Source organism: Dermacentor albipictus, chromosome 7 (assembly GCF_038994185.2).
Source record: "Dermacentor albipictus isolate Rhodes 1998 colony chromosome 7, USDA_Dalb.pri_finalv2, whole genome shotgun sequence".
Lineage (NCBI taxonomy): Eukaryota > Metazoa > Arthropoda > Arachnida > Ixodida > Ixodidae > Dermacentor > Dermacentor albipictus.
The window spans coordinates 1,466,985-1,490,600 of NC_091827.1; the positions used below are offsets into that span (position 1 = coordinate 1,466,985).

At 51.0% G+C, this 23,616-nt stretch overlaps 1 protein-coding gene across 3 annotated transcripts in view; it reads right to left on the reverse strand.

Annotated features, from left to right (window-relative positions):
* LOC135918016 (1,5-anhydro-D-fructose reductase-like) overlaps window positions 1-23,616 on the reverse strand; it is a 217,370-nt gene that overhangs the window by 45,552 nt on the left and 148,202 nt on the right. For all 3 annotated transcript variants that reach the window (XM_070521489.1, XM_070521488.1, XM_065451682.2), the window contains 2 exons: window positions 12,215-12,351; window positions 925-1,012 (listed from right to left, as the gene is read on the reverse strand). In XM_070521489.1, the coding sequence (XP_070377590.1) occupies window positions 925-1,012; window positions 12,215-12,351 (225 nt within the window). The remainder of the gene's footprint in view (window positions 1-924; window positions 1,013-12,214; window positions 12,352-23,616) is intronic.

The following is a 23,616-nucleotide window of genomic DNA, read 5'->3' on the forward strand; positions in this document are numbered from 1 at the left end:
TCTCTGCTCCAAAATGCACTTTTGGCTGCTCCAAAAAGCTGCTCCATAACGGCTTCAGCCAATGACATCACTGCGATGATCACTGTGGTAGCAAAATAAAATAAATGACGGTAGAATCAGGATTTCACGTGTATGTGTCTTTATTCTATCAATATAGTAATTCCCCTATATTAAATCAATATAGTCATCACTATACACAGCTTCGCTGGTCATCCACCTTCGTAGACTGGAATGGCACTGAATTTTTCCATAGGCTTCCATAGGCTCTACGAAACCTATTTAGCCTATTTCATAGGTTGGTCACAAAGCCTATTAATCTAGTACCAGCAGGTCCTAATTGTAATCTAAAGCTACAGTTAATCGCTTGACGGCCGATTAAAAAGGATTAGGACAGCATGGTCAGGACAATTCATTTTGCAGAAATTACGGTTTCATGCTGAGGTTTCCTTTCCTGTTGATCACATCCGGTCTCCATACTTGTGTGCACCCACTGTTTTGTCAGTATAAATTTAGTAGCACATAGTAAGAATAAGAGTGATTAAATTCTCAGTAATATTTTTCAACCCTCAAGAACTCGCGCTTCGGGACGTCGAGGAAAACCAAAAATCGAATAAACCTTCGTGCACTTGATTTGTGTTCCTTGCTTCCATAATTTCCTACCGTGTGTCCCAGCTAACGTTAACGAGCCAAGCTGTCGTAAAAAAAAAAGAATGAAAGAAAAGACGGCGCAGAATACGATGGTAAAGCCTACCGTGTTCGGTCGTCAAAGGTGCCACGACCGAACATGCCATGCTTTGCATTACCAGTTAAATGTGGTCCTGAATGTAGGAATAGTACTAACGTGGGGCTGGGGCTATATGTAGCCGTTGGAAACGTTTCTTAAGTAACTTCCTCGCTTTCGAAACCCAGGAGCTTCGCACTCACCTGCGCCGGTGTCTTCTTGTAGGTGTCCGCTATCTTCCTCAGCAATTCGTGTTGCATGAGGTCGGAATGATTTTGCTCTTCGCGAGGCCTGCGATGATGGAGAAAGCGAGGCTCGTACAACTGCGGTGGTGTCGCCGAGAACATTGGTGCTGTACAGTGATCAACCTCATCCATCGATGCCAAAGATAGCGGCTGCGGCATCAACCTCAATTCAGGTTACATGTCCCCAATGGATACTTAGAACTCTCAACGATTGTCAGAGCCACTAAGCGCACGCGTAAACGAGCCAGCCGCGCAACTATATTCACGGACTCCAAAACACGTGTGCAAGATCCTGCGAGGAGGGCGAATGGCTGCACGCCACCAGCACCTCCAGATCTACACACACATCGTCGGGATAGCTGGGCATGAGGAGTTGTCGGGAAACCAAACCGCCAACCTGACATCCCTGGTCCAACCCAAGCAACCATACAACTCTTGCCTACATACCAAGAGAGTAGCGAGCCATTTCTCGAGATAAGGGCCAAATTGAACCAAAGACAGGGTTCGTTGATTTTACGAGGGCAAAAAATCAAGAAAAATAACTACGAGCACCAGCTTCACGTACTCCATCTGATATGGGGCCCCTCTATAGCGCAATGCACACGCTGCGTAGATTAATGACGCGCCACGGATGCCCTGCGACTGTGTGGGAAAGAAAAAAAAAGCACCAGAAGAGAGTGACGTCATGCATCAAGCTTTCGTAGGGACAACCATTTCCGGTGCCGTTACCATCTTTTTGTCACTTGGGGAATCATGGGATCCTGGCGCATGCTCGCTTGGTGGCAGGGGCCGACGGACGCCCGTGGCACTCGCTTTCTAGGCGACGTTGGTCTGAGGCGACACTTCTTCGCACACGTCTGCTCGCGCCGCCATGTTGTGTTAAGGCGCGCCATGACAGCGAGCAGGAATTCTTCGCTCCCTGACAGAGCGAGAAATTGTATTTTTTGCAATTTCAACGCTTACGTGCATCGCAATATTGACATGTCACCTCATAAACAGAGGTCGAACGCCTAGATTAAACAAATACTAGAAGGCTTCGAACCCGGCAGATAAATATAGGCATTTTTGCCACGCTTTCGCTTACGCTCACAAATCTCTTTCAAAAACAGCGTTGACGCATATGATGTATGCTTAAACGTTGTCCTTGAAAAAATGCTCATGCAACTTTGGCTGAAAATATAGTTGAGTGATGCCATGAAAAGCTAAATTACCAAACTAGATGAATAAATACGGCAGCGTTACCATTAAGTGAAGGTATTGTAGTTATCGAGATACAAACATGTGTGTGAAAGGTATAATAACGATAATGATAAAGAGTACGTGGTAGACAACAGTCTTGATTAGCAAAGTGTCAAAAAACAAAGCTCGGGGTCGTGGTTTCGGCCACGGCCATGGCAGCCGAACTTTAATGAGGTCAAAAATGCAAAAACGCTCATGTACGTAGAATTAGGTGCGCCTCAAGAACTCCAGCTGATCAAAATTCTTTCCAAATCCCCCACAACGCTCAACAATGAGATCGTAATTTTCGTTCGTAAAACCACATAATTTATTGTTTTTCCAAGTGAAAAGCCAACGCAGAACACGCGACCTCTATCTTACGACGTTTATAAACACTAATAAATTAATTCCCTCCTTGCAAACATCTAGCCTAAAGTATAAGTCCATGCGTTTGGCTTGTATGTACTTCCTGCTTGTGGTATAGTATAATAAATCCTGCCGGTATAATGTCTAAATGTCTTGCTGAACCACTTATTAGCCTTACGTTCTGTTATGCAACAATCCAGAGACGAGTACAGCAATGAGAGAAAGAGCAGTATATAGTGACACTTCTGGCAAAACGAAAGGGAAAGTTTATTGCCAAAATATATAGCTGTCACTCGAGTAAAACCAGAGGAAGAGAAGCTCCAAAAAACTGAGATGTGGTTTAAGGCAGGTCACCAACACGTTCATCTGCATGAATCCACAGGAGGCCACGCACATAAACTTAAGAGCATTGACAAAGCAAAGTTAATCTTAGGCGCGTCTTACAAATACGAGAACCGATTGGTCAAATATTACACACGCGGCAGTTTTACTTCAATATTCCGTCCACCTCGTTACATATGATCGGTGCAATGAATGCAAGTATACATGCTGAGTCGCAACACGACAAAACTACCCAATACCGTTTGCCTAGCATTTCGATGCTCAGTGCGTGCGATTGTTGAAACACAGGGCTCAAGTCCGCTCCTCGTGGCCTTGATTAAATGACTACGATGGCAAACGCCTAGTGCCTCGGAGAATTTCCTGAAGACCACTTCACGCGAAGACAAAGCGTCATGGCTTAGTAGAACAAGGTTCTCGCAGACTTTTTCCTGCGTTCGCGGGGAAATTCAGTTATAGGTGTCGTTTTTCTGTGGTGCACGAAGGGGTGCCGCAAACGGGCATCACCGAGTGTTTTCAACTATAAAACAGTCACGCGAGCCTTAAGTGAAAATTTACTTTTCGTGAGCACGGAAAGTAGATTTAGCGAACTGCGTCCACAGCACAGTGTAAATTGCAAACAACAGGCAGCACGACAGGGCCACGCCGACTTACGCACGGACGCGTCACAACAGCTCCGACACAACATAACGGTGGCGCGGTCCTGCTCAAAGCGTTTCGCCACCTTGTACGGCGGGAGATCAACGCTGTTGTGGTGCATCACCGTAGAATTCGACATGCCATCCCTCTAGGCCTGGCGGCGTCAAAACGAACAACCGATCTCAATAACAACGACAAAACAGCGCTAATAACTTGTCCTGAAACGAGAGCAGTGATGGCGGGTTTTCGGCCACCTATTGGATATGTACCCGTTCCTGCATTGAGCGTCGGCGTGGGTCGTCCTCCCTCGGCGTAACCGAGCGAACGAACTCAACGAAGGACGAAAGAGCGAACGCGCGCGAAAGACGGCAATAGCGAAAGAAGCGCGAGGAGGAGGTTAAAGTGAGAGCATGATGGAAGGGAGAAAAGCAGTGTGGGACTACGACGACGCCATAGTATTTGCAATCTGCTTGTACGCGCGACGCGAATTCTGGAAGCCACGCGGGCACCAGTGATTACACCTTCGACGAGTCATGTATAAAATCCGACGCGCTTGACTCGCAGATGAGATTTTCCACGACCTACTATCCTGCTCGCTGTTATCATTGTGCTTGAGTGTTACTTGTTTTAGCAACGATTCGCTCAGTTTGCAACGTGCCGCGCGAGACACATTGTCCGAGCCAGTGAATATATCGGGAAATGAAAACACGTAGAGAGCTGCGCTGAAATTTCGCGTTAAGGCCCGTTTATAGTCCGAAGTTATCGGCGCGCGGGCGAGCGTCGTACCGTTGTCAGATGGGAGGAGGACTTGGCACCTTTGAAGGCACCGCGTCCATGAGCATACATATCTCATCAACCCATCATCATCCAATACATTGACCCCGGTACTCCCCCACAACCCGGGTTGACTGGGTGGGGGGACTTGGTTCGGGCCAACGGTCCTTCCCGGACAAGGGGGCTGTTGTGGTGCAGCAACACAAAGTTACCGCACGCAACACACAAACAGCCGTGCTGGTCGTACAGGACTCGAGCCTGACTGACCTTCGGACTGCCTCGGCGCAAAAGAGGCCAAGGCATACAACCATGCAGAGCACCAAAGCCGTCCGCGGAGCAGCGCGACCAACCAAGGGTGCGCCGCCACCGGTTCTAGCTCTGGGTTCCACTGAACCAAACAAAACCCCGTAGATCGACTGGCGCACACGGCCGAGTCGAGCGACCTTAGGAGCATGCATCATAACTTAATGGAAAGCTTTCCGCCTGACTCATCAAAAATTACCGCAGGACGGGCCCACACTTCGAGAAACTTCTTCTCGCCCAAGCGGTGCCGCTCCCGGGTGAGATGGAACCAGACCTCCTTCCGTGCTTTCGCAAGCACTTCGTGAAGGCCCGGCGCCCTCCCCCCGAAAACTGCATCGCGGCGTGCCAACCAAACTTGGTAGGAGCACTCAGCGAGGAGAAGCACGAACTGGTTGACCGCCTGATTAGGCAAAGGGTGCAAAAATCGGACTGTCTGATAAGGAATGCCTGGGAGATTAAAAAGACTAGCAATCCTACGGAGAAGAGCTGCAGGAAGCAAACACTGCGCAAACGCATGAACCGTGTCCTCACGAGCGCCACAGAACGGGCACACTCCACGAACCGGGACGGCTGTGAAGGGCCTGTAGCCCAACGGCAGGCACCCTCGCGCCAGGCGATACATGAAAGTGGCACGCCTAGCGTCGAGGAAACTGGCCGTGATGAGCTTCCAGTTTGGCCTGTGAATGGACAGGTCATACATATGGCAATGCGGGGGGAGGCCTGGGGTGAGGATGTCTACTAACTCTTGGAGTGGAGTTGAAACTACGTCGATGTCGGGGCGAACCGTGCGGAGGCTGACCAAAGAGTTGGCAGCCGCCGCATAAATGGTGGATGGGGTTCCTGAACGAGGAGCACAGTGGGAAAATGTGCTCTGCGAAAACAAGCGGAGTCGGGTGCTAAGGAAAAACGAGGTAAAGCTTCGAGTCAGGAGCATATCCGAGTTAAGAGCGACCTGGGTCCACCTGACGTGTAGTGCGGTAGCCACGATGCCCAGGTCGGGAATTCCGAGTCCTCCCTTATCCCTGGGCAGCTTGAGCACCCGCCTAGCTACACAACCAGTTGTACCCTTCCAAAGGAAGCGAAAGAGAACCCTCTCCAAGATGAGCTTGGTTCGGGTTGGAACAGGAGACACACACGCCACATACGTCAGGAATGAAAGCAAAGGTGAGCGCAGGATTGTCGCTCGAGCAGTCAATGGGCATGACAACGCGCTGAACTGCTGAATTCTGGTTTCAAGCTTCTCCTTAGCCTGTTGCCAGTTTTCAGGAGACAGACCATCTGGTTCGAATTGGAAGCCTAGAATGCGCAGCCGCGTTTTCACGGGGAGACCATGAACGGGCTGCGGACTGGACGGAGTGGAGTTCAAGTACATGGCTGCACTTTTCGACCTATTCAACCTTGCACCACTCGCCCTGCAGTAACTGTCCATGACCTCCAAGACGCCGCAAACTGATGCTTCGTCCGGGACGACAATGGACAAGTCATCCGCATAGGCAAATAGCGCAACCGGAGGGGAACCTGGTGGGAGTAGGAACCTGCCAATTCTGCGGTCACAAGACAACCTCTGCAGAAGCGGTTCAAAAGCGAGCACGTAGAGGGCAGGTGAGAGGGGGTCCCCCTGCCATACACCACGCCCCACAATGAACGCCTCCGAGACGCGGTCCCGTATGACAACAGTAGAAGTCGGTCGAGAATACAAAGCTTGGACCATCTGCCGAAAACCCACACTAAAACCAGCCTCTTCCAAAACACGGAAAAGGTACCTATGGCTAATAATGTCGAAAGCCTTCTCCTGATCAAAGGAGCAAAGAATACCTGGAAGTTTCCTGGTGTTTGCCCACAGGAGAAGGTCCCTCAATGCTATACCGTGAAGCTGAGTAGAGCGCCCCTGGACACTGCATGCCTGGTACGGACCCAAAACAGTGCTGAGCGCTGGTGTGAGTCGCGTACACAGACACTTTGCTATGAGCTTATAATCGCAGTTCAGAAGCGTGATTGGACGCCATGCTCGCAGATCAGTGCTCCTCGACTCGTCCTTACAAAGGAGAGTGATTAGCCCTTCTCGTTGAGACGCTGACAAAGTCCCTTCACTTAGTAGCCGGTTCACCAGTGATGTGAACGGCTTCCCTAACATTGTCCAAAATTTAACATAAAACTCGACTGTGAGGCCATCGGAACCTGGACTGCGATTACGCTTCATAGACTTCAAGGCAGAAAATAGCTCGTCCTCATCTATGGCTGAGTCGCACACTTGCGGCGGCTCAGCTGGTAAAGCAAACGGAAAAACAGCTGGAGAGGCAACTGGTTCGGCATACAAAGACATGTAAAACTGCCTCGCCAGTGCAAGCACTCCGTCTGGTGAGTCGACTATGCTATTATCGCGTGGATCTATTAGGAAAGAGAGAGTTGTGCTCTTCCTTGAAAGATGTTTACGTAGGACATTTCTGCTCCACCACGCTTCCATTTCCCACAGCTCTGCTCGGGTTGTGGCCCTCAAGCCATCCCAGCGTCGCTGCAGGAGAATGCGAAGTTCCTTTCGGAGTGAGGCCAGCGCCGGAGCAACTCCAGGCCCGCCGGACAGTGGCCTCGAGAGCAGGAGGATCGCGTCGGAGACGATTTTTATCTCCTCACGCTCCTCGCGCGCTCGACGCCTGCCCCAAGACATGAAGCACTCACGCACACTGACCTTCACGTTATCCCATTCCGTACCACTTAGATTCGCTGTGTTCTGAAGCGATCGAAATAGTATGGATGATACCTCTGCGGTTGCCTGCCTATCTTTTAGGAGACGTGGATTTAAGCGCCACGGTCTCTTTGCTCTTGGTACTAAGCTAGAATCGGCAAACCGCAGAAATAGGAAGCTGTGGTCGCTAAGAGCAGAAGGAATTAACCACGAAGAATGCATACTGGGAGCCAGTGTCGACGAGATGTAAAAACGGTCGATGCGGCTCTGCCCACCCCTCCCTGTCCATGTCATTCCTGACTGTCCAGGGCGAAGCACGCGCCAAGCATCGACCAGTCCCAGCTCATCGACGAGGTCTCGCAGTACAGCATTACCACGCTTATCTTTCGTTATTGGAGTCCCTCTACGCGAGAGGCGGTCAACCAGTTCTAACACACAGTTGAAGTCGCCTACTAGAACTAGTCGAGAGGGACCGACCAAATAGGGTTCTAATGTTCGCGGTCAGTCACGCTCCGTCGGTTGCGCTGCGCCAGCCGAGATGCCATCCCCTCTATTGGCGGCGAGGAGTTACGGAGTCGCCATCTATCGGAAGCGCCTCGCTGGCGTAGTATGAGGGATCACGTGGCGCGCTCCTCATAGGTTTTGCTGTCAGCACTCACTGAAAACACCACGCGCGAGCTCTCCCGGACATTTCTGTAAGTACTTTCGAAACGAAAGAAGTTTCTTACTGTCTAAATAATAATCTTGGGCAAACTGAAAGCACACAATCGTTTCCATGACGCTATCTCTTTACCGAATACGTACAGTGATCGCCACTGCGCGCGGTCGCCACGATGGAGTCTCCCGAACCGGCTTCTAGCGTGAAAAGTAGGTAAACGCTGTGAGCAAACTATGTGAAATATGTTCTTATAGTGTTTGTATAGCTAAATGGAGTGTAATAGAACGAAGCCTCAATGCAGCGATCGCGCAGATTCGCAGCGACCGACTGCGCGTCTGCATGCTTGTCCGCGCACTGTTTCGCTTTCTCCGCGCGCGCGTTTTCGCACCGTGCCATGAGCTCTAGGCCGCAGAATATGAGCATTTGACAGTATACAAGCAACCATTGTTGCGTGGGCGCTATCAGAGCTGTTCAAAAATAATTTCATTGTAGAGACTTCGACGCCTCCGGCAACTGTGATGTGCCGTCGCGACGATTCAATCTTTTTTTCTTCTAAATTCTTTGACCTTTCAATACTATTTCTCGAGTTGCGTCGCACTGTATGTTTATCGGAGTTCTCAGCGTGCAATTTCCCGCTGCTCCTTTTTTGTAATCCAGTGCATTATTTCATAACACAAACATGACCATATGCCATGCTTTTTTTTAATGTGCTTCTTACCGCTGCCTTTCCACTCCACTGAACTTGCCAGTATCTATAGCGTCGACAAGTTCATAGACCAAACCGTCACGACATTAGTCGGGCAGCGGACTCGGGCGAGCGTCTCAGTGCGCGTTTTCAGAACATCGCAGACCGGGCGCCGTAGCAGAAATCTTCCTCGCGTCTGTGCTTGTTGCACACCCGAGTTGTAGCCGATGACTGTTTGCCGGTTTTATGTTTCGCGAGCCAAGCTTCACGCAGCTTCTTGTCCTGCGGCTACGTGTGAATAAGGCTGACACCGGCCTCCATTACGTGCGTCCGGCCCTGCGGCACCGAGCAGTAGCCTACCGTGTTGCGCGCCTTCAAAGGCAGCCACTACCTATTGTAGTGCTTTGAAGCGTTGTAAAGGAGACACTCGAGGCGGGAAAACTTCGCCACTAAATGAGGACCGCAGCGAACGAGGGAATTTAAACTCGTTTTCAGCTCGCTTCGGCGCGCCCGAAGCAGCCGACGCGGCCGCTATGTCCACGTGATCCCTCCTAGCACGTCACGCCGACGGTGGCGCCAGCTTTTCCAGTGGTGAAGCTCGAGGCCAATACTTCAACGCGCGCGCCGTAGGCTGCTAACTTCGGAGCATGCGCAGAACTTTCGCCAAGTCGCGCGCCGTCCGCAAAAGCTGTCTGCGGAGTTGTGTTGGCGCCTTTTTCTTCGCGCGCAAAGCATTGTGGGTCGACGCAGTCGGCGGGGCCGGCGTGCGAATGGAGCAGGAGCCAAATTTGCGCCGGGCCCGTTGGGCGCGCTGGCAGCCGCCGGTTACGTCGGCGCTGCAGTGCGTCGGACTATAGAAGGAGTTGTTTTCGCCAACGTAACGTAGCGTGCGCGAGCGCGCGCGTTACGTCGGACTATAAACGGCTCTTTAGGGAGTGTCGTAATCGTCGGATAATTTCTTTTAACGCGATAGCGTTAAGGAGCTCGTGTCGCAGAAAAGCCGGTGTCGTCGGCGTCGGCGTCCGCGGCATTGGCCGTGAGCGATAAATCATGGCAGGCACTTCATAAATAAAAAGCAACTTCCAAGATTGGCTGGGTGGGAATCGAACCAGGGTCTCCCGAGTGTGAGACGGAGACGTTACCACTCAGCCACGAGTTCGATGCTTCAAAGCTGTACAAAAGCGCCTCTAGTGAATGCGGTGTTGTCTTAGAAACGAGCCGTAGAAAGTTATATTGCGGTGTATATCGGTAATTATGAGCATGTAACTTACAGGAGCCGCAGTTACACGAGTAGCGAAGTACGTTTCCGCTGCATTTCTTCTGCGCTTACCGCACACGCAGAGCCATCTTGCGGCAAACACAGAAGACCCCCTCCTCTCATTGTACCGCGCTGCCCCGACAGGAGGCGTGCCACGCGCGCATTGGGACCGGTGCCAAGCGCGTCGCGGCTCCGACTCCCTCTCCCCTGACGACGCTTCGCCGTGCTCCCACAGAGGTTGCAGAATCAAGCGTTGTTCCTTTCTCTAGATTACTATCTATCTATCTCTCTGCCCGTGCCGATCACGACGTTTGGCTGGCGTAGATCGTTTCCCCTCCGAGACACCGAGTTCTTTGGTTCGTTCCGTTTGCTCAGGCGCACGTTTCGTTGCCGCGCCGAACGCTGCGTTGCTCGACGCTCACCGCGTGATAGGTGGGCGCAAAGTCCGATGCGGGGCGCCTCGTAAGTGATCCCTGCGCCGTAGCGCATTGTCTTATACCCCTTGGCGGGTCTACGGGAACGCTGTCGCGTTCCACTCTTGAAGGCGAAGCTTAAGCGTCCTCCCATTTTTCTTTTTTCTTTTTTGCTGTCACGACAACCGGCAGGTGACAAGGGCGAAATAGGATAGCCTGGGCCCTGCCGTATTATTATACACGATCACGACAACCGACGCGGTCAACTTATTGGAGCTCGATAAACTCCGCGCATGCGCAGTCGTGGCAGCCGGTGTATAGGGTGGGCTCCATTCTCAACTGTCCAATACCTCCGCAGCGTGGTTATCCGCGCGCTACAACGCGCGAGCGGCTGCGCTGTGGCGGTGTAGCCGGCAAGCAGACGACGAACCCAGCTCAGGCGGAAGCGACTGCGCTAACCACCACCAAACTCGTTCTGCACTGTAGCCCCAAACGTCGGTTGAGTGGCTCAAAGCACTATACCAGAAGATAAAGGTCACCTGGCGGAATCAATTGAGTCGGTTTTCATGAAATTCTGCATATCGTATCGAACGCCAATAAAGACGGGGACAGCGCAAGAGAACACAAAAACGACAGGGGCGGTAATTTTAATCTAATTTATTCACGGCAACCAGTGGCAGTATATAGAATAGAACGTGCGCAGAACGTAGCGACCAAGAACACTCATCAGCCTAGCGGGGCAGCCAATTATTTTAAAAAAAAAAACTATCTCTGATTGAAACAACCTAATGGAAGTGTCACTAACACAATCTTGGCGCCTCTTTTTTTTATCTTATATGCCTCCATCAGTTCACGTACAATCTGGTCCTGGCTTCTCCCCAGAATCTTTATCTCCTTAAAAAGTGGTGCACAGGGGCAGGCATTGCCGTGCGCAGGCAAGTGCGCCAATCCGTGTTTCGTCAACTTTTATTCCAGCTCAGGCACCGTCCCGCCTGCCCTATGTAAGACTTGCCACAAGCCAGAGGGATTTCGTAACCAACACCTACATTGCATTTGTATACGGCTTGATATGGTTCTTGCCGTATCCTTGCCTTCCTTTAAGATCACGGGAGGTGCGAGAGCAGAGCCGCGCAAAGGGGCTGAAAAGACAAGGGGGACTCCAAGCGTGCCTGCCACCTTCCTTAGGTTGTAGGTGACCCTGTGAATATACGATGCCACTTCAGGTCTTACGGCCATAATAGTCATCCTCACCCTTGCTTTGCTCCTAGATCATTTTACCTACTGCAAGAGGGTTTCCACCACTGGCGTTAACGTGGAGTCAGGGAACCTTGCTGTCTTCAGACGGGACATCTGATTGTCAAAGGCAAGCTGTATCCTGTGCACACACGACTTGCGGAGAGCCGTTTTTATTTGCGCTCAATATGATATGCAGTAAACACCAACTAGGTCAAACTGAAGTTCTTTTGATGAAATTCGTCTGCAGGCTCTCGGCTTACGGCCTCTGAAAACCAACGTATTATCCCTCTTTCACGCCGAACTAAATCTCACACTTCTTGACATGACAATAACAGCATTTACTTCGCATTCAGTTCTTACAAATAACAAAGGCGAAATGCCACGAGTAGAGCACTATAATTACACCAATGTGGATCATTGCCGGCTTAAGAGCATTATTGATTATGCGTACGTGTTTCAACAGAGAATGACAGATCAAATGCTCAACGAATACGACACATGCCGAGACGTACACTTTTGGTATGCCGCGAAGAGTACGTTCCCGTGAAGCACCACCAAGTTCAATGGCATCGGTACCCGTCAAGAATTAGTGTCGGCATCTCAGTGTGATCTCAAGTAGCCGCGTTCCGATTGGCTAATCGCATTCTCAATTCATTCTGTTGACGAACGAACTCACTTTTCCCCCTTGCAGGCGGCCGCATTGTGGTGCGCTGCACTGGGGCTGCCCAATGGCGCATAAGCAGTGAGGCAGATACTGTGCTCCTTGCAAAATTGCAGCAGGTCGTCCTGGTTCAGGTACGCGTGGCACTCCACCTGCGTATCAATAACTGCCACTACGACACAAATAATAAAACGCACAACAAGAGAGTGATTGTACTCCGTTGGGAAGCATAACTCTCCAAACGAAATCGAATGCCGCTGCAGTGGTGACTTCATGGCGGAGTCAATGTACTCCGTCTTGGAGAACGCTGACTTCTGAAAATGGAGTCAAATGTAGCTGAAGCGGTTACTCCACTACGAAGGAGCGATTGTCCTCCATCGGGGAGTACGGGCAATCTCGAAAGTGGGCTCGAATGCATGAGAAACAGTTATGCTTACATGCACCCGTGTGTCCGCGTGCCTGCGCATATTTTTGCACTGTTACTGCTCATAAGCGGGGTCAATCACCATATTAGCACTTCCTGCCACAAACTATTAATCAGAACCGAAGCGTCTGTGCCTGTACGCGCTAGGCAAGGCTGTAAACGGAGATCGATAAATATATGCCCCAAAGAAGTTACAGTTTCGCCCGAAAGGCGAAGCATTGATTGTGATAGTAAATTCGCACATAGCTATACGAATGAAGGATAGCAGTTTTACCGGCCGCATAAACTCGGAAACATTCGCTTACTAACTAATACTCCTTCATTCACCTTATTCCACGATAATTCTCCTTAATGCGCCCTGATCCACCTTCATCGATATTCATCCACCCAATTCCTCCTTAATCCACGCTAACCCTTCTTCATTCACTTTAATCCCCCTAATCGACCATAATCCTCCCTAACGCAACTTTACCCACCTTCATTCACTCTCATCTACCTTTAGCGACTTTCATCCACCTTAATTATCCTTAATACACCTTAATCATCCTTAATTCATCTTAGTCCAACACTAATCAATCACTATACTTAACTTTGCTAATCAGTAATCATCTCTTGTACACGGCTGCACATTGTCTGGTTCGCTTCCGGCCTTCCTTCGGTCACGTGATATTTTCTGTAGCTCACAACGCGACCTTGAAACAGAGAGGCTTTCGCTTAGTAAGCCACACACAAAGCGATGTGCCACAATCAATACTAACCCGTCGTGGTTGCTCAGTGGCTATGGTGTTAGGCTGCTGAGCACGAGGTGGCGGAGTTACGCGGGACACCCTGACGTTCTCGTGACGACATGGAATGACAATGACGCGCTGTCAAAAGCATGACTTGAAAACGTTAACTCTTTATTGGCCTCACTTGTGCTCAGCGAAAGAAATGGCACTCAAAGCTCTATGATAGCGGCGAGCACAGTCGGCCATCATCGAAATATGATCTGCGAATCAAGCACGTCGGCTTTCGCACACGAGTCGTCAAAGCTTCCGACGAATCGCTGGTGCCTCCCAGAAAATACTGCGGGGTTCGCGACGTGCGTACAGCCCGGTTACACAAGGTTCGGTGACAACGACGGATAGAACTGTGGATGACATTCGAGAAACTTCCGACAGCGAAGAGCACTCGGCGCGGAAAGACCGTTGCGTGGCGAAACGGCCCTCGGCGCCGCTGTTGACGGGACTGCAAGAGGCGACATCCATGTTGTTTTTGTGTCCCGTCTTTATTTGCGGTCCATACGATATGCGATGTGAATGTAGCCGCCTCTCTTGAGATTGGCGCTGTGGCGGCTTCGACGGGCAAGACCTTATAATGGAAAGCGGGAGTTCCATTTTCGTATTGCCTGTCTCCTTCTGTAGAGCGCGTTTTCTGCCATGCTCTTCTGCGGGGGAACGGCCCGTTCGTCAAAAGAAAGAAACAAGCAACATTGGCCATGAAAAGGCGCAGCGCAGAAAAATCAAATGCCTTGTTGCGTTCTTCCCCGGGCTCTATGCGTCCGCGCAAGCGCATGCTTCGGGTATAGTGTTGCCCGTCGAAACAGCCTCAGCGCCACTCACAGCCCGTGGCTACATTCGCATGTCGCCGTCGCGCCAGCGTGGAAACGCCGCTTTGCAGTCCCACAGGCGTCGGTCTCGACGCGCCGTTAGAGGGCCGTTTCACCACGCGCGCCCCGCAATATTGTGTGGCCGAGTGTACGCATATCGATGCTCATTAGTGCCCCCTCTAAAGAAGCATCGTCCCGATGCAGGAAACAGAAGAGTGAAAGCCAAAAGTACCCGTAGTAAAGACACAAACAAAGTCCTGTAGTTCTTCAGCGGGCGTAGAAAGGCTTAGTTCGAACCACGTGGCGGATGACTTGAGGTCGCGCGCGGCGCCGCTGTGATAGCGAAATGCCGTCTGGCACGACCGTGCAGTGCGCCAATGCTTTGGGTGAGGGTCCGAAATAGCGTCGCGAACATTTCCAAGTTCTCGTCGGCGTATCGGGGTCCAAAACCCAAACACGGTCGCCAGGCTGGCATTCCACATAGCGTCGCCGAAGATTGCAGTGACGGCTATCCGTCCTCTGCTGCGCAGGCGGGCGCCAGCTGTCACGCTTCTTCGGGCGCGCTGCCGATAGGCGGTGAAATTCTCTTCCTCGGCAGACAGGACGACGTCAACCAGCTGGAACGGCGTTGTCTGCGTTGTTTCTTGCACTGTCGTGTTGTATGCGAAGGTTACCTACGGAAGGACGGAGTCCCACCTCTTGTGTTCCACATCCAAGTACATCGCTAACATGCCGGTGAGCGTCCTGTTCAGGCGTTCCTTAAGAACATTCATCTGGGGATGGTAGGCGGTTGTCCTCCGGTCCGGTGACCTATCTGGCTGTACTGCAGGATGGCTTCAGTAAGCTCAGCTGTAAAATCCGTTCCTCTGTTGGTAAGGAGGTCTTCTGGGGCACCACGTCGCAGCAGGATGTTTTATACGAAGAATTTCGCTACTTCCGCCACACAACTTTTGGGCAGGGCTTTTGTTTCCGCGTAGCGGGTAACCACGACGATCCACTAGTTTCCAAATGTTCACGTCGGGAAGGACCCCAACAAATCCATGCATACCTGCTGAAACAGTCGGCCAGGAGGCTCGGTCGGCGGTAGCAATCCCGCCGGCTTTGTCGGTGGTGTCTTGGGTCGCTGGCAGTCGCGACAAATCTTGACGTAATGCACGACGTCGGCGATCAGGCGTGTCCAGTAATATTTAAAACGAATCTTCACGAGCGTACGGGAAAAGACCAGGTGTCCTGCCATTGGGTCATCGCGAAGGGCGTGAAGAACCTCTGGACACAGTGCTGAAGGCACAACCCGAAGGTAGCTGGCGCGCTCTGCCGAGAGAGAGAATGAACTTTCATGAAAAGGGTGGCTCAGTGGCCTATGCACAGGTGCGGGTCAATGGTGTGGGTCATAAAATTAAACAAATCAATACGAAAAGCAGAAGAAAAACAAGCAAAACACTACACGTTCATAACCTGCCGTAAAGAGTTGATAGTTCGCCGAGCGTAGAACTGAGGGGTTGGCGTGGTCCATATGCCTCCAGTGAGGTAATGCCGCATCCTTTCTGTTTGTCTCTTAATGTCACGAGTCCGGGACAGTCCCACAACAGGTGCTTCACTGTCGAACGAGCACCGATGTTACACGTACTGAACGCCACTGGTGGCGACGTCACATTTTGCTCCATTTCTTCGTATTCCTCGTTGTCCAGGTGTCGTTGTCTCTGATGACCTGTCGTCTTCCTTGAAGCGGCGTGCCCGCGCCGCTTATAGCCAGGACGTCTTCGGTGAGTGCTGCAACCGTCCTGGCTTTGTGCACCAGGACTTGGGCGCCCCGAGGAAGGCCCTTGGGCAAAGGGTGCATTGCGCGGTACCTTCATCTCCCGTTTTGCTTGCAGTCGCTCGCGCTCTTCTTCAACGCGCACAGGAATGAGGGAGTCCAGGGGAGATGAAAGGGAAAATAACAGTTCGTTCGCTGCACTGTGGGCGGCACCGTTGCCCACGCTGCCCGAGTGCCCCGGAACCCGGTCCCCTCACGCGCCCATGTCGTAATCCCTATGAAGGGATGCGCATGCGACCTCAATATCATGCGCCCACGTGCCCAGTCTAGGCATCCCCGTGAGCGCCTTTAACGTGAATATTGAACAATGTCTAACGAGTCGGTGAATATTATGAACGCTTTGCTTCTGTGGTCTTCTACACTTATTTCCGCCTTTCCCGTTAGCCTCTCTATGGCAAATAGGATGGCCTGCAGTTTGAGTGACTTAATGGTCGGTTCTTGCTGGTGTTGGTGGATCTGGGCATCTTGCTTCTCACCACCAACGACTGGCAGCGCCGCTAAGGAGGTAGTAGGCTACCAGGCCGCATCAGTGAAAATTGGATTTTCCTTCAAGTCAGCTCGTTCTGCTAGTTTGGCTTTCTAATCGCCGTGGTACTCTCTCGTTTGCCGGCGAGTGACAGGTTTCCTAACTAGAACCTGCACGTCGTCCCAAGGAACGACAGCAGGAAGCACTTCCATCTTGACCGACGAGCTTTCTACGTCCTTTCTTCATTTTATTTTTTAACCTAGGTAGGACATCAGGCAGTATAATATTGCAAAAAGTTTGGTGGCGCAACCCACCGCTCATTCCAAACGGGACGGCCCTAACATACATACATACATACATACATACATACATACATACATACATACATACATACATACATACATACATACATACATACATACATACATACATACATACATACATACATACATACATACATACATACATACATACATACATACATACATACATACATACACCCACCCACCCACCCACCCACCCACCCACCCACCCATCCATCCATCCACCCATCCATCCATCCATCCATCAAAGAACTCCAAGCGTTGCTGTCCAGAGCGTTTGTAACGGCGACGGCGGTCAGGTCCCTCCTTGCGTTCTAATGCTGAATTCCAATGGTAGATCCAGATCAAGTATTTTGATCCATGGACCAATCCTATTCAAATGCCAGAATGAGAGCGAGAGTAGTGTGTTGCAATGGCAGATTGGGACCAGCCACCGATTCCGGATCGCTCTGCAGTGCAAAAATATTAGCTCCATCGAAATCTGCAGATTTGACCGGAAGTTCGCGTCACGTATTTCTTTCACCCGCCTCTGCTTCCTGTCACGGCCGCCTGTTTGCGGGCGCGGGCAGCTATGGACGACATTGAAAACATGGACGCTACGGCGTGCCATGCGTTTTTGTTCCTGCTCCTGGATATTATGAGTTCCCAAGTTCAATGATGATTCTTCATACACGGAAGAAAAACAAACGCAGGGATTGCCAAGATGATCCAGATGATGGTCGTGATGTGGCATTGTGAATAAGACCGTTATAGACACGGGCCGGAGGGAGACGACAACACAGGGCTACCTGATGGATGGATAGATGGATGGATGGATGTTAGGAACGTCCCATTTGGACTGGGTGGCGGGTTGCGCCCCCAAGCTCTTGCTAATATATTGCCTAATGTCCTACCTAGGTAAAAAAAAAAGAAAAAGCCCATGATGAATTCTCATAACCGCCTATAGTTTAGCGGCCTCTGACTTGATTTCCCTTTAATAAATGCCCCCGCGGGAGCGCACACATTCCATTGGCAGATTTGACAACGACGCTCTTGATCCGGTCGAGCGCTCGCGATTGGAACACACTGTCCGTGAGTCCGATACAGGTCTTCCACTTGCGCGTGGCGCGGAAGACCCGTGATCACTCGAAGACACTCTCGGTGCGTCCTTATAGTGATTTGGTGAGTTCAGAGCATACCGCACCGTAACAGGCCCTCGACGCAAGCACTGCCGACGTCAGAGTGCGAGCCGTAGTGGTGCCAGCTCCTCCACGCTTCTGCGATATGCATTTCACGAGGTGGAGGAATTTTAGCTATGTAGGCTCCAGTTGTTAGAGCCAGGAAGCCGCCCCTTCATCTTCGAGAATTGGAATGCCGAGTATCTTCACGTGGCGTTCCGGAGCTATTTCAAGTTTCTTGCCAGCTACAGTACATACAGCTCGACGTTTTCCTTTTCTTGCGCCGTGCGACCGGGAAGGATGTAATTTGTTTTCTCCGGAGATGGCTGCATGCTGGTTTCTTTCAAATAATCCGTCAATGTGTCGAGCGCATTCTGCATTGCCTTAGTGGCTATTTCTATTGCCCTGAGACGGTCGGCTTGTTCCGTCCACAATGTCACGTCGTCTGCATATATGGTGAATCGGACACCGTGAAGCTGTCGGAGACGCACAGCCAGACCCCGCATGACTAGATTAAACAGCGTAGGCGATAAAATCGCCCCTTGAGGAACACCTAGAGTGTTCGTGAATGTCCTTGGATATGTGTTGCCACTACAGATCTCGAATATTCGATGCTCCAGGAAGGTTTAACAAAGTTAACAATTCGTATTGCGGGGCGTGCTTCTTTCAAGTGTTGTCGAATGCCTTCCGTAAGTTCGCGGCGACCAGGATAACTTCTGCCTACCCCGCCGCTTCCTGACAGAACGGCGGCGCACAAAGAGACTGTCCAGAGTACGGCGGCCTCGTCTAAGCCAGTCTGACTTGGGTCAAAGTAGGGTTTTTCTTTACTTTCCTCGAGATAGTAGGTGAACCGCTTAAGGACTACGCCTTCGAGAAACTTGCACAGTGTAGATGTCAACGAAATAGGCCGCAAATTGCTGACATCATTTGCAGGATTGCCTGGTTTTGGAATAGGGCTCACCACGGAGTGCTTCCACTCGGCAGGAATTTGGCCTGACAATCAAAATTTGTTGAGCTCTTCCTTTAACTGTTATTTTCCTTGTTCACTGAGGTTCTGCAACAACTACCAGGTAATACTATCCTTGCGCGGTGCACTCTTGGCGTTCACACAATCGAGAGCCATGATCAATTCCTGCATAGTAAAAGGCGATTCGATATCTGTGTCCGACGTGGGAACCTTGCGTTGGTAAATTTTAGCATCGGGTGGTAAGTCCGGCTGAGTAAAGAAAGTGTGCGCCACCTTCACTTCGAACTCGGAGGGTGAACAACTAGTAGCCAGCGTTACATTCCTGACGGTATTGCACTCCTTTATCTTTCTAGACATGCCCTTGAAAGTGGACCACAGCTCTCGCGTCCCAGTCCGTCCCAGTCCCAGGGTTCGCACCAGCGTTCTCGTTCACGTTCCCTAGCATAACGACGCGCCTGCGCCATCAAATTACGAACCTTGAGCATGTCTACGTGCTGCTTCTCTTTCTCGATGTATGCCTGATGTAACATGGCTCGCGTGTCCCATAGATTGAGGAGATGTTTGTGAAGTGCAGAGAGATGCTCGTCCACTTCAGTATTTCTAGTGGCTTTCGGAGCTGCAATTGACAGCTTCTCTAGAAACGGTCCGTTCTTATCGAAGGCCTCAAAACAGGAACGGAACATATCCCAGCCTATGGATCAGGTCATTCTTTTCTTCTTCCCGGTGGCCTTCGCCTCGACTTCAATCCAGACAGGGTAGTGATCGCTGCCCGTAGGGTCGGCACCCCACCTCCAGTCATTCACAAGTCGCGGAGTCGTCTAAGCGAGGCGTGCTGTCCCGCTGCCCCGAGTGGAGTGCCTGACGAGTGGGGTAGTCCAGGTCGTTCGACAAGACAACGCCAGCTGCTTCAACTTCCTCAAGAAGTACACGTCCCCTCCCTGAATTCGTGTCATATCCCCAATTCTGATGAGTAGCATTGAAATCTCCTCCAACCAATACTCGGTCCTTATGGTAAATGTTTCGCAGTTCACGCAACCATGCGAAATTAGCCTTGTTCGCGCCACCTTTCTTGTGGCAGTTGGTTTCTGGGCGAAGGTAGGCTGACACAAGTAATGTTTGACGACCTCTGAATTCAAACTGCCCCGCCACCACCTCTTGGATCTTGCTAAAGTACTTAGCTGTGTCGAGCTTTGCGCGAGGCCCGTCCCTGCGCACAAACATGCATGTGCTTCAACGGCCTCCTCTCTGCTGGTCCCGCTTTTTCTTTCCAGTGTACACGTGTAACATCATCATCATCATCATCATCATCATCATCATCATCATCAGCCTGGTTGCGCCCACTGCAGGGCAAAGGCCTCTCCCATACTTATCCAACTCCCCCGGTCGTGTACTAATTGCGGCCATGTTGTCCCTGCAAACTTCTTACTCTCATCCGCCCACCTAACTTTCTGCCGCCCCCTGCTACGCTTCCCTTGCCTTGTAATCCAGTCCGTAATCCTTAATGACCATCGGTTATCTTCCCTCCTCATTACATATCCTACCCATGTCCATTTCGTCCTCTTGATTTCAACTAAGATGTCATTAGCTCGCGTTTGTTCCCTCACCCAATCTGCTCTTTTCCTATCCCTTAACGTTACAGCCATAATTCTTCTTTCCGTAGCTCGTTGCTTCGTCCTCAATTTGAGTAGAACCCTTTTCGTAAGCCTCCAGGTTTCTGCCCCATACGTGAGTACTGGTAAGACAGCTGTTATGCACTTTTCTCTTGAGGGATAATGGCAACATGCTGTTCATGATCTGAGAATGCCTGCCAAACGCACCCCAGCCGATTCTTATTCTTATGATTATTTCAGTCTCATGATACGGATCCGCGTTCACTACCTGTCCTAAGTAGATGGAAGTGGTAAGGGAATACCCTTACCACTTCCAGTGCCTCGCAACCTATCGTAAACTCCTGTTCTCTTCCACGATTGTTAAATATTACTTTAGTTTTCTGAAGATTAATTTTTAGACCCACCCTTCTGCTTTGCCTCTCCAGATCAGTGAGCATGCATTGCGATTGGTCCCCTGAGTTACTGAGCAAGGCAATATCATCAGCGAATCGCAAGTTGCTAAGGTAGTCTTCATTAACTCTTATACTCGATTCTTCCCAACCCAGGTCTCTGAAGACCTCCTGTAAACATGCTGTGAATAGCATTGGAGAGATCGTATCTCCCTGCCTGACGCCTTTCTTTAATGGGATTTTGTTGCTTTCTTTATGGAGGACTACGGTGGCTGTGGAGCCGCTATAGATATTTTTCAGTATTGTTACATACGGCTCGTCTACACCCTGATTCCGTAATGCCTCCATGACAGCTGAGGTTTCGACTGAATCGCTTTCTCGTAATCAATGAAAGCTACATATAAGGGTTGGTTATATTCCGCACATTTCTTTATCCCCTGATTGATTGTGTGAATATGGTCTATTGTTGAGTAGCCTTTACGGAATCCTGCCTGGTCCTAAGTCTAAGGTGTTCCTGATTCTATTTGCGTTTACCTTAGTAAATACTTTGTAGGCAATGGACAGTAAGCTGATCGGTCTATAATTTTTCAAGTCTTTGGCGTCCCCTTTCTTATGGATTAGGATTATGTTAGCGTTCTTCCAAGATTCCGGTACGCTCGAAGTCATGAGGCATTGCGTATACAGGGTGTCCAGTTTTTCTAGAACAATCTGCCCACCATAGTAATGTGCTTGGATGAAAATATCCTCCGTATCCTCGGATGCCAGGAGTGGTGCCTCGCGTTTCTTGCGACAGAAGCACCACCGGCCTGCCCGTATGTTCAAAAACGGCGCTGAGTTCGGCGGCGCACTGGCTGAGCGAGCGGCATTTCCACTGTATGCCATCCGGGAACTGTTTAGGCGCTGCAATGTGACCAGGGGCGTAGCCGGGGGGGGGGGGGTGCTTATGGGGCTTCAGCCTCCTCCCCCCACCCCGACATTTTTTCGTTCTGTCCATGCACCACCGACCAAAGCAACCCCGGCGCCGGAAATCATGCTGGACTTTGTCTAGAACATCTTTTTCATGCTCCAAAAGCCATTTCACCGCGAAAATTGCGAACTCGGGCTGGATTTCGCGGCAACGCCCATGCACCGGGAGTCGCATAGCGCAAGCAGCCCCATCCGTGCACAAAATTTCAAGACGTTTTGATGGCGAAGTAAAGCCCCTTAATTTTCCAAAAGTAGCGCCATTCTTAGAACTTTCCGCCACCCCGCTCACCCAGGCGCTTCCTCCTCCACTCCTCCTGTCGCCCCAGCCTCCTCCGCTCCCTCATTGGCCAATCTGCGTCACGTGAAAGCAGGCCCCGCGCTTTTGTATATTTTTAGAGCGCAGCTCTTTGGCGTCCGTTCCTGGGTTTCGCGTCGTCGTCGGCGTTGTCGTCGGCCTCGTAACCAGCTCCGCCCCCCTTTCATCCCCCCAGCGCTAGCAGCGACCGACTGATACCGCTGGATGCCGCTGACGCCGCTAGAGAGTCAAGATAACGTGACTGCATAGAACACCGTCGCCGCCATGCAGAAAGAGGAGGAAAGGGTCCCCCCCCCCCCTGTTCTTGTGTGGCGGATAGGGTGCTCTTCAGTTGCCGACGCGCCGGTTATTTCACGTAGGCCCCAGCACGTCGACGAATACGTGACCACCTTCCCACGGCTAGACCTGGTTGTTAGCGCTGCGGAAGCGAGGGTATCATATTGTTTGTGTCGGCATCGGCGGCGTTGTCCCTGAAACCAACTCCGCAGCTGGGATTGACTCACTATCGGCGTCAGCGGCATCAGTCAGTCGCTGCTATCTCTTCCCTCCTCCCTTTATCGTGTTGTCCGCTTGCTGCGCGCGCTTCTGCCCCCATCGTTTGCCGCTGGGTGTACACGCCGCCCCCCTCCCCCCTCTTCCTGCGAGTCTCCGGTTGTCAAAGCGCCGGCTCGAACTTAATTCCTTTCTTCGCTCCTCCTCCAATGCAACCCCTGTGCGGTGGCAATCAGAGAGCCAGATCGGTGGCGGCGGATCTGTATATGTGCACCGCCCGAGCCGAAATTGCCGCTGCCGTTCGCCCTGTGCGGTGGCAATCAGAGAGCCAGATCGGTGGCGGCGGATCTGTATATGTGCACCGCCCGAGCCGAAATTGCCGCTGCCGTTCGCCACTGCGAAATTATCTGCCAGTTCTTTCTGAGCCATGGGCGAGACGACCGATGGAAGTCCTCCGTCGGTCGTCTTTAATGTTGACATAAAGACAAACAGCAATTTCCTAACACTTATGCGGGAGAACCTCCCGTTCCTCTCGCTCGTAACGCGTCCCACGGCTGTGACAACCTCGCGAGGCACTTGTATAGATCTCGTCTTTGAGAATCAAGCATTGGTGTGCCAAGTCGAACATATATCAGTCTATTTCTCCGACCACAAAGCTTCCTTCATGACTGTCAAGAACTGTTAGTGGAGTCTTTGTTAAAGGAATACGTGTGAAAAATAAAAAAAAATTCTGTGATAGCGCATACATGTGTTGCTCGATTTCTTTGCCTCAATCTATCGAAAAGGTGAAACAGCTTATTTGCTGCGCTCAAATTTCGCATTAGGAAGTAACGTAATCGTCGGTAATTTTTTTCTTTCCGGCGCAGAACAGGCGCCGCGCTTATGTATATCTTTTCTTTCTAG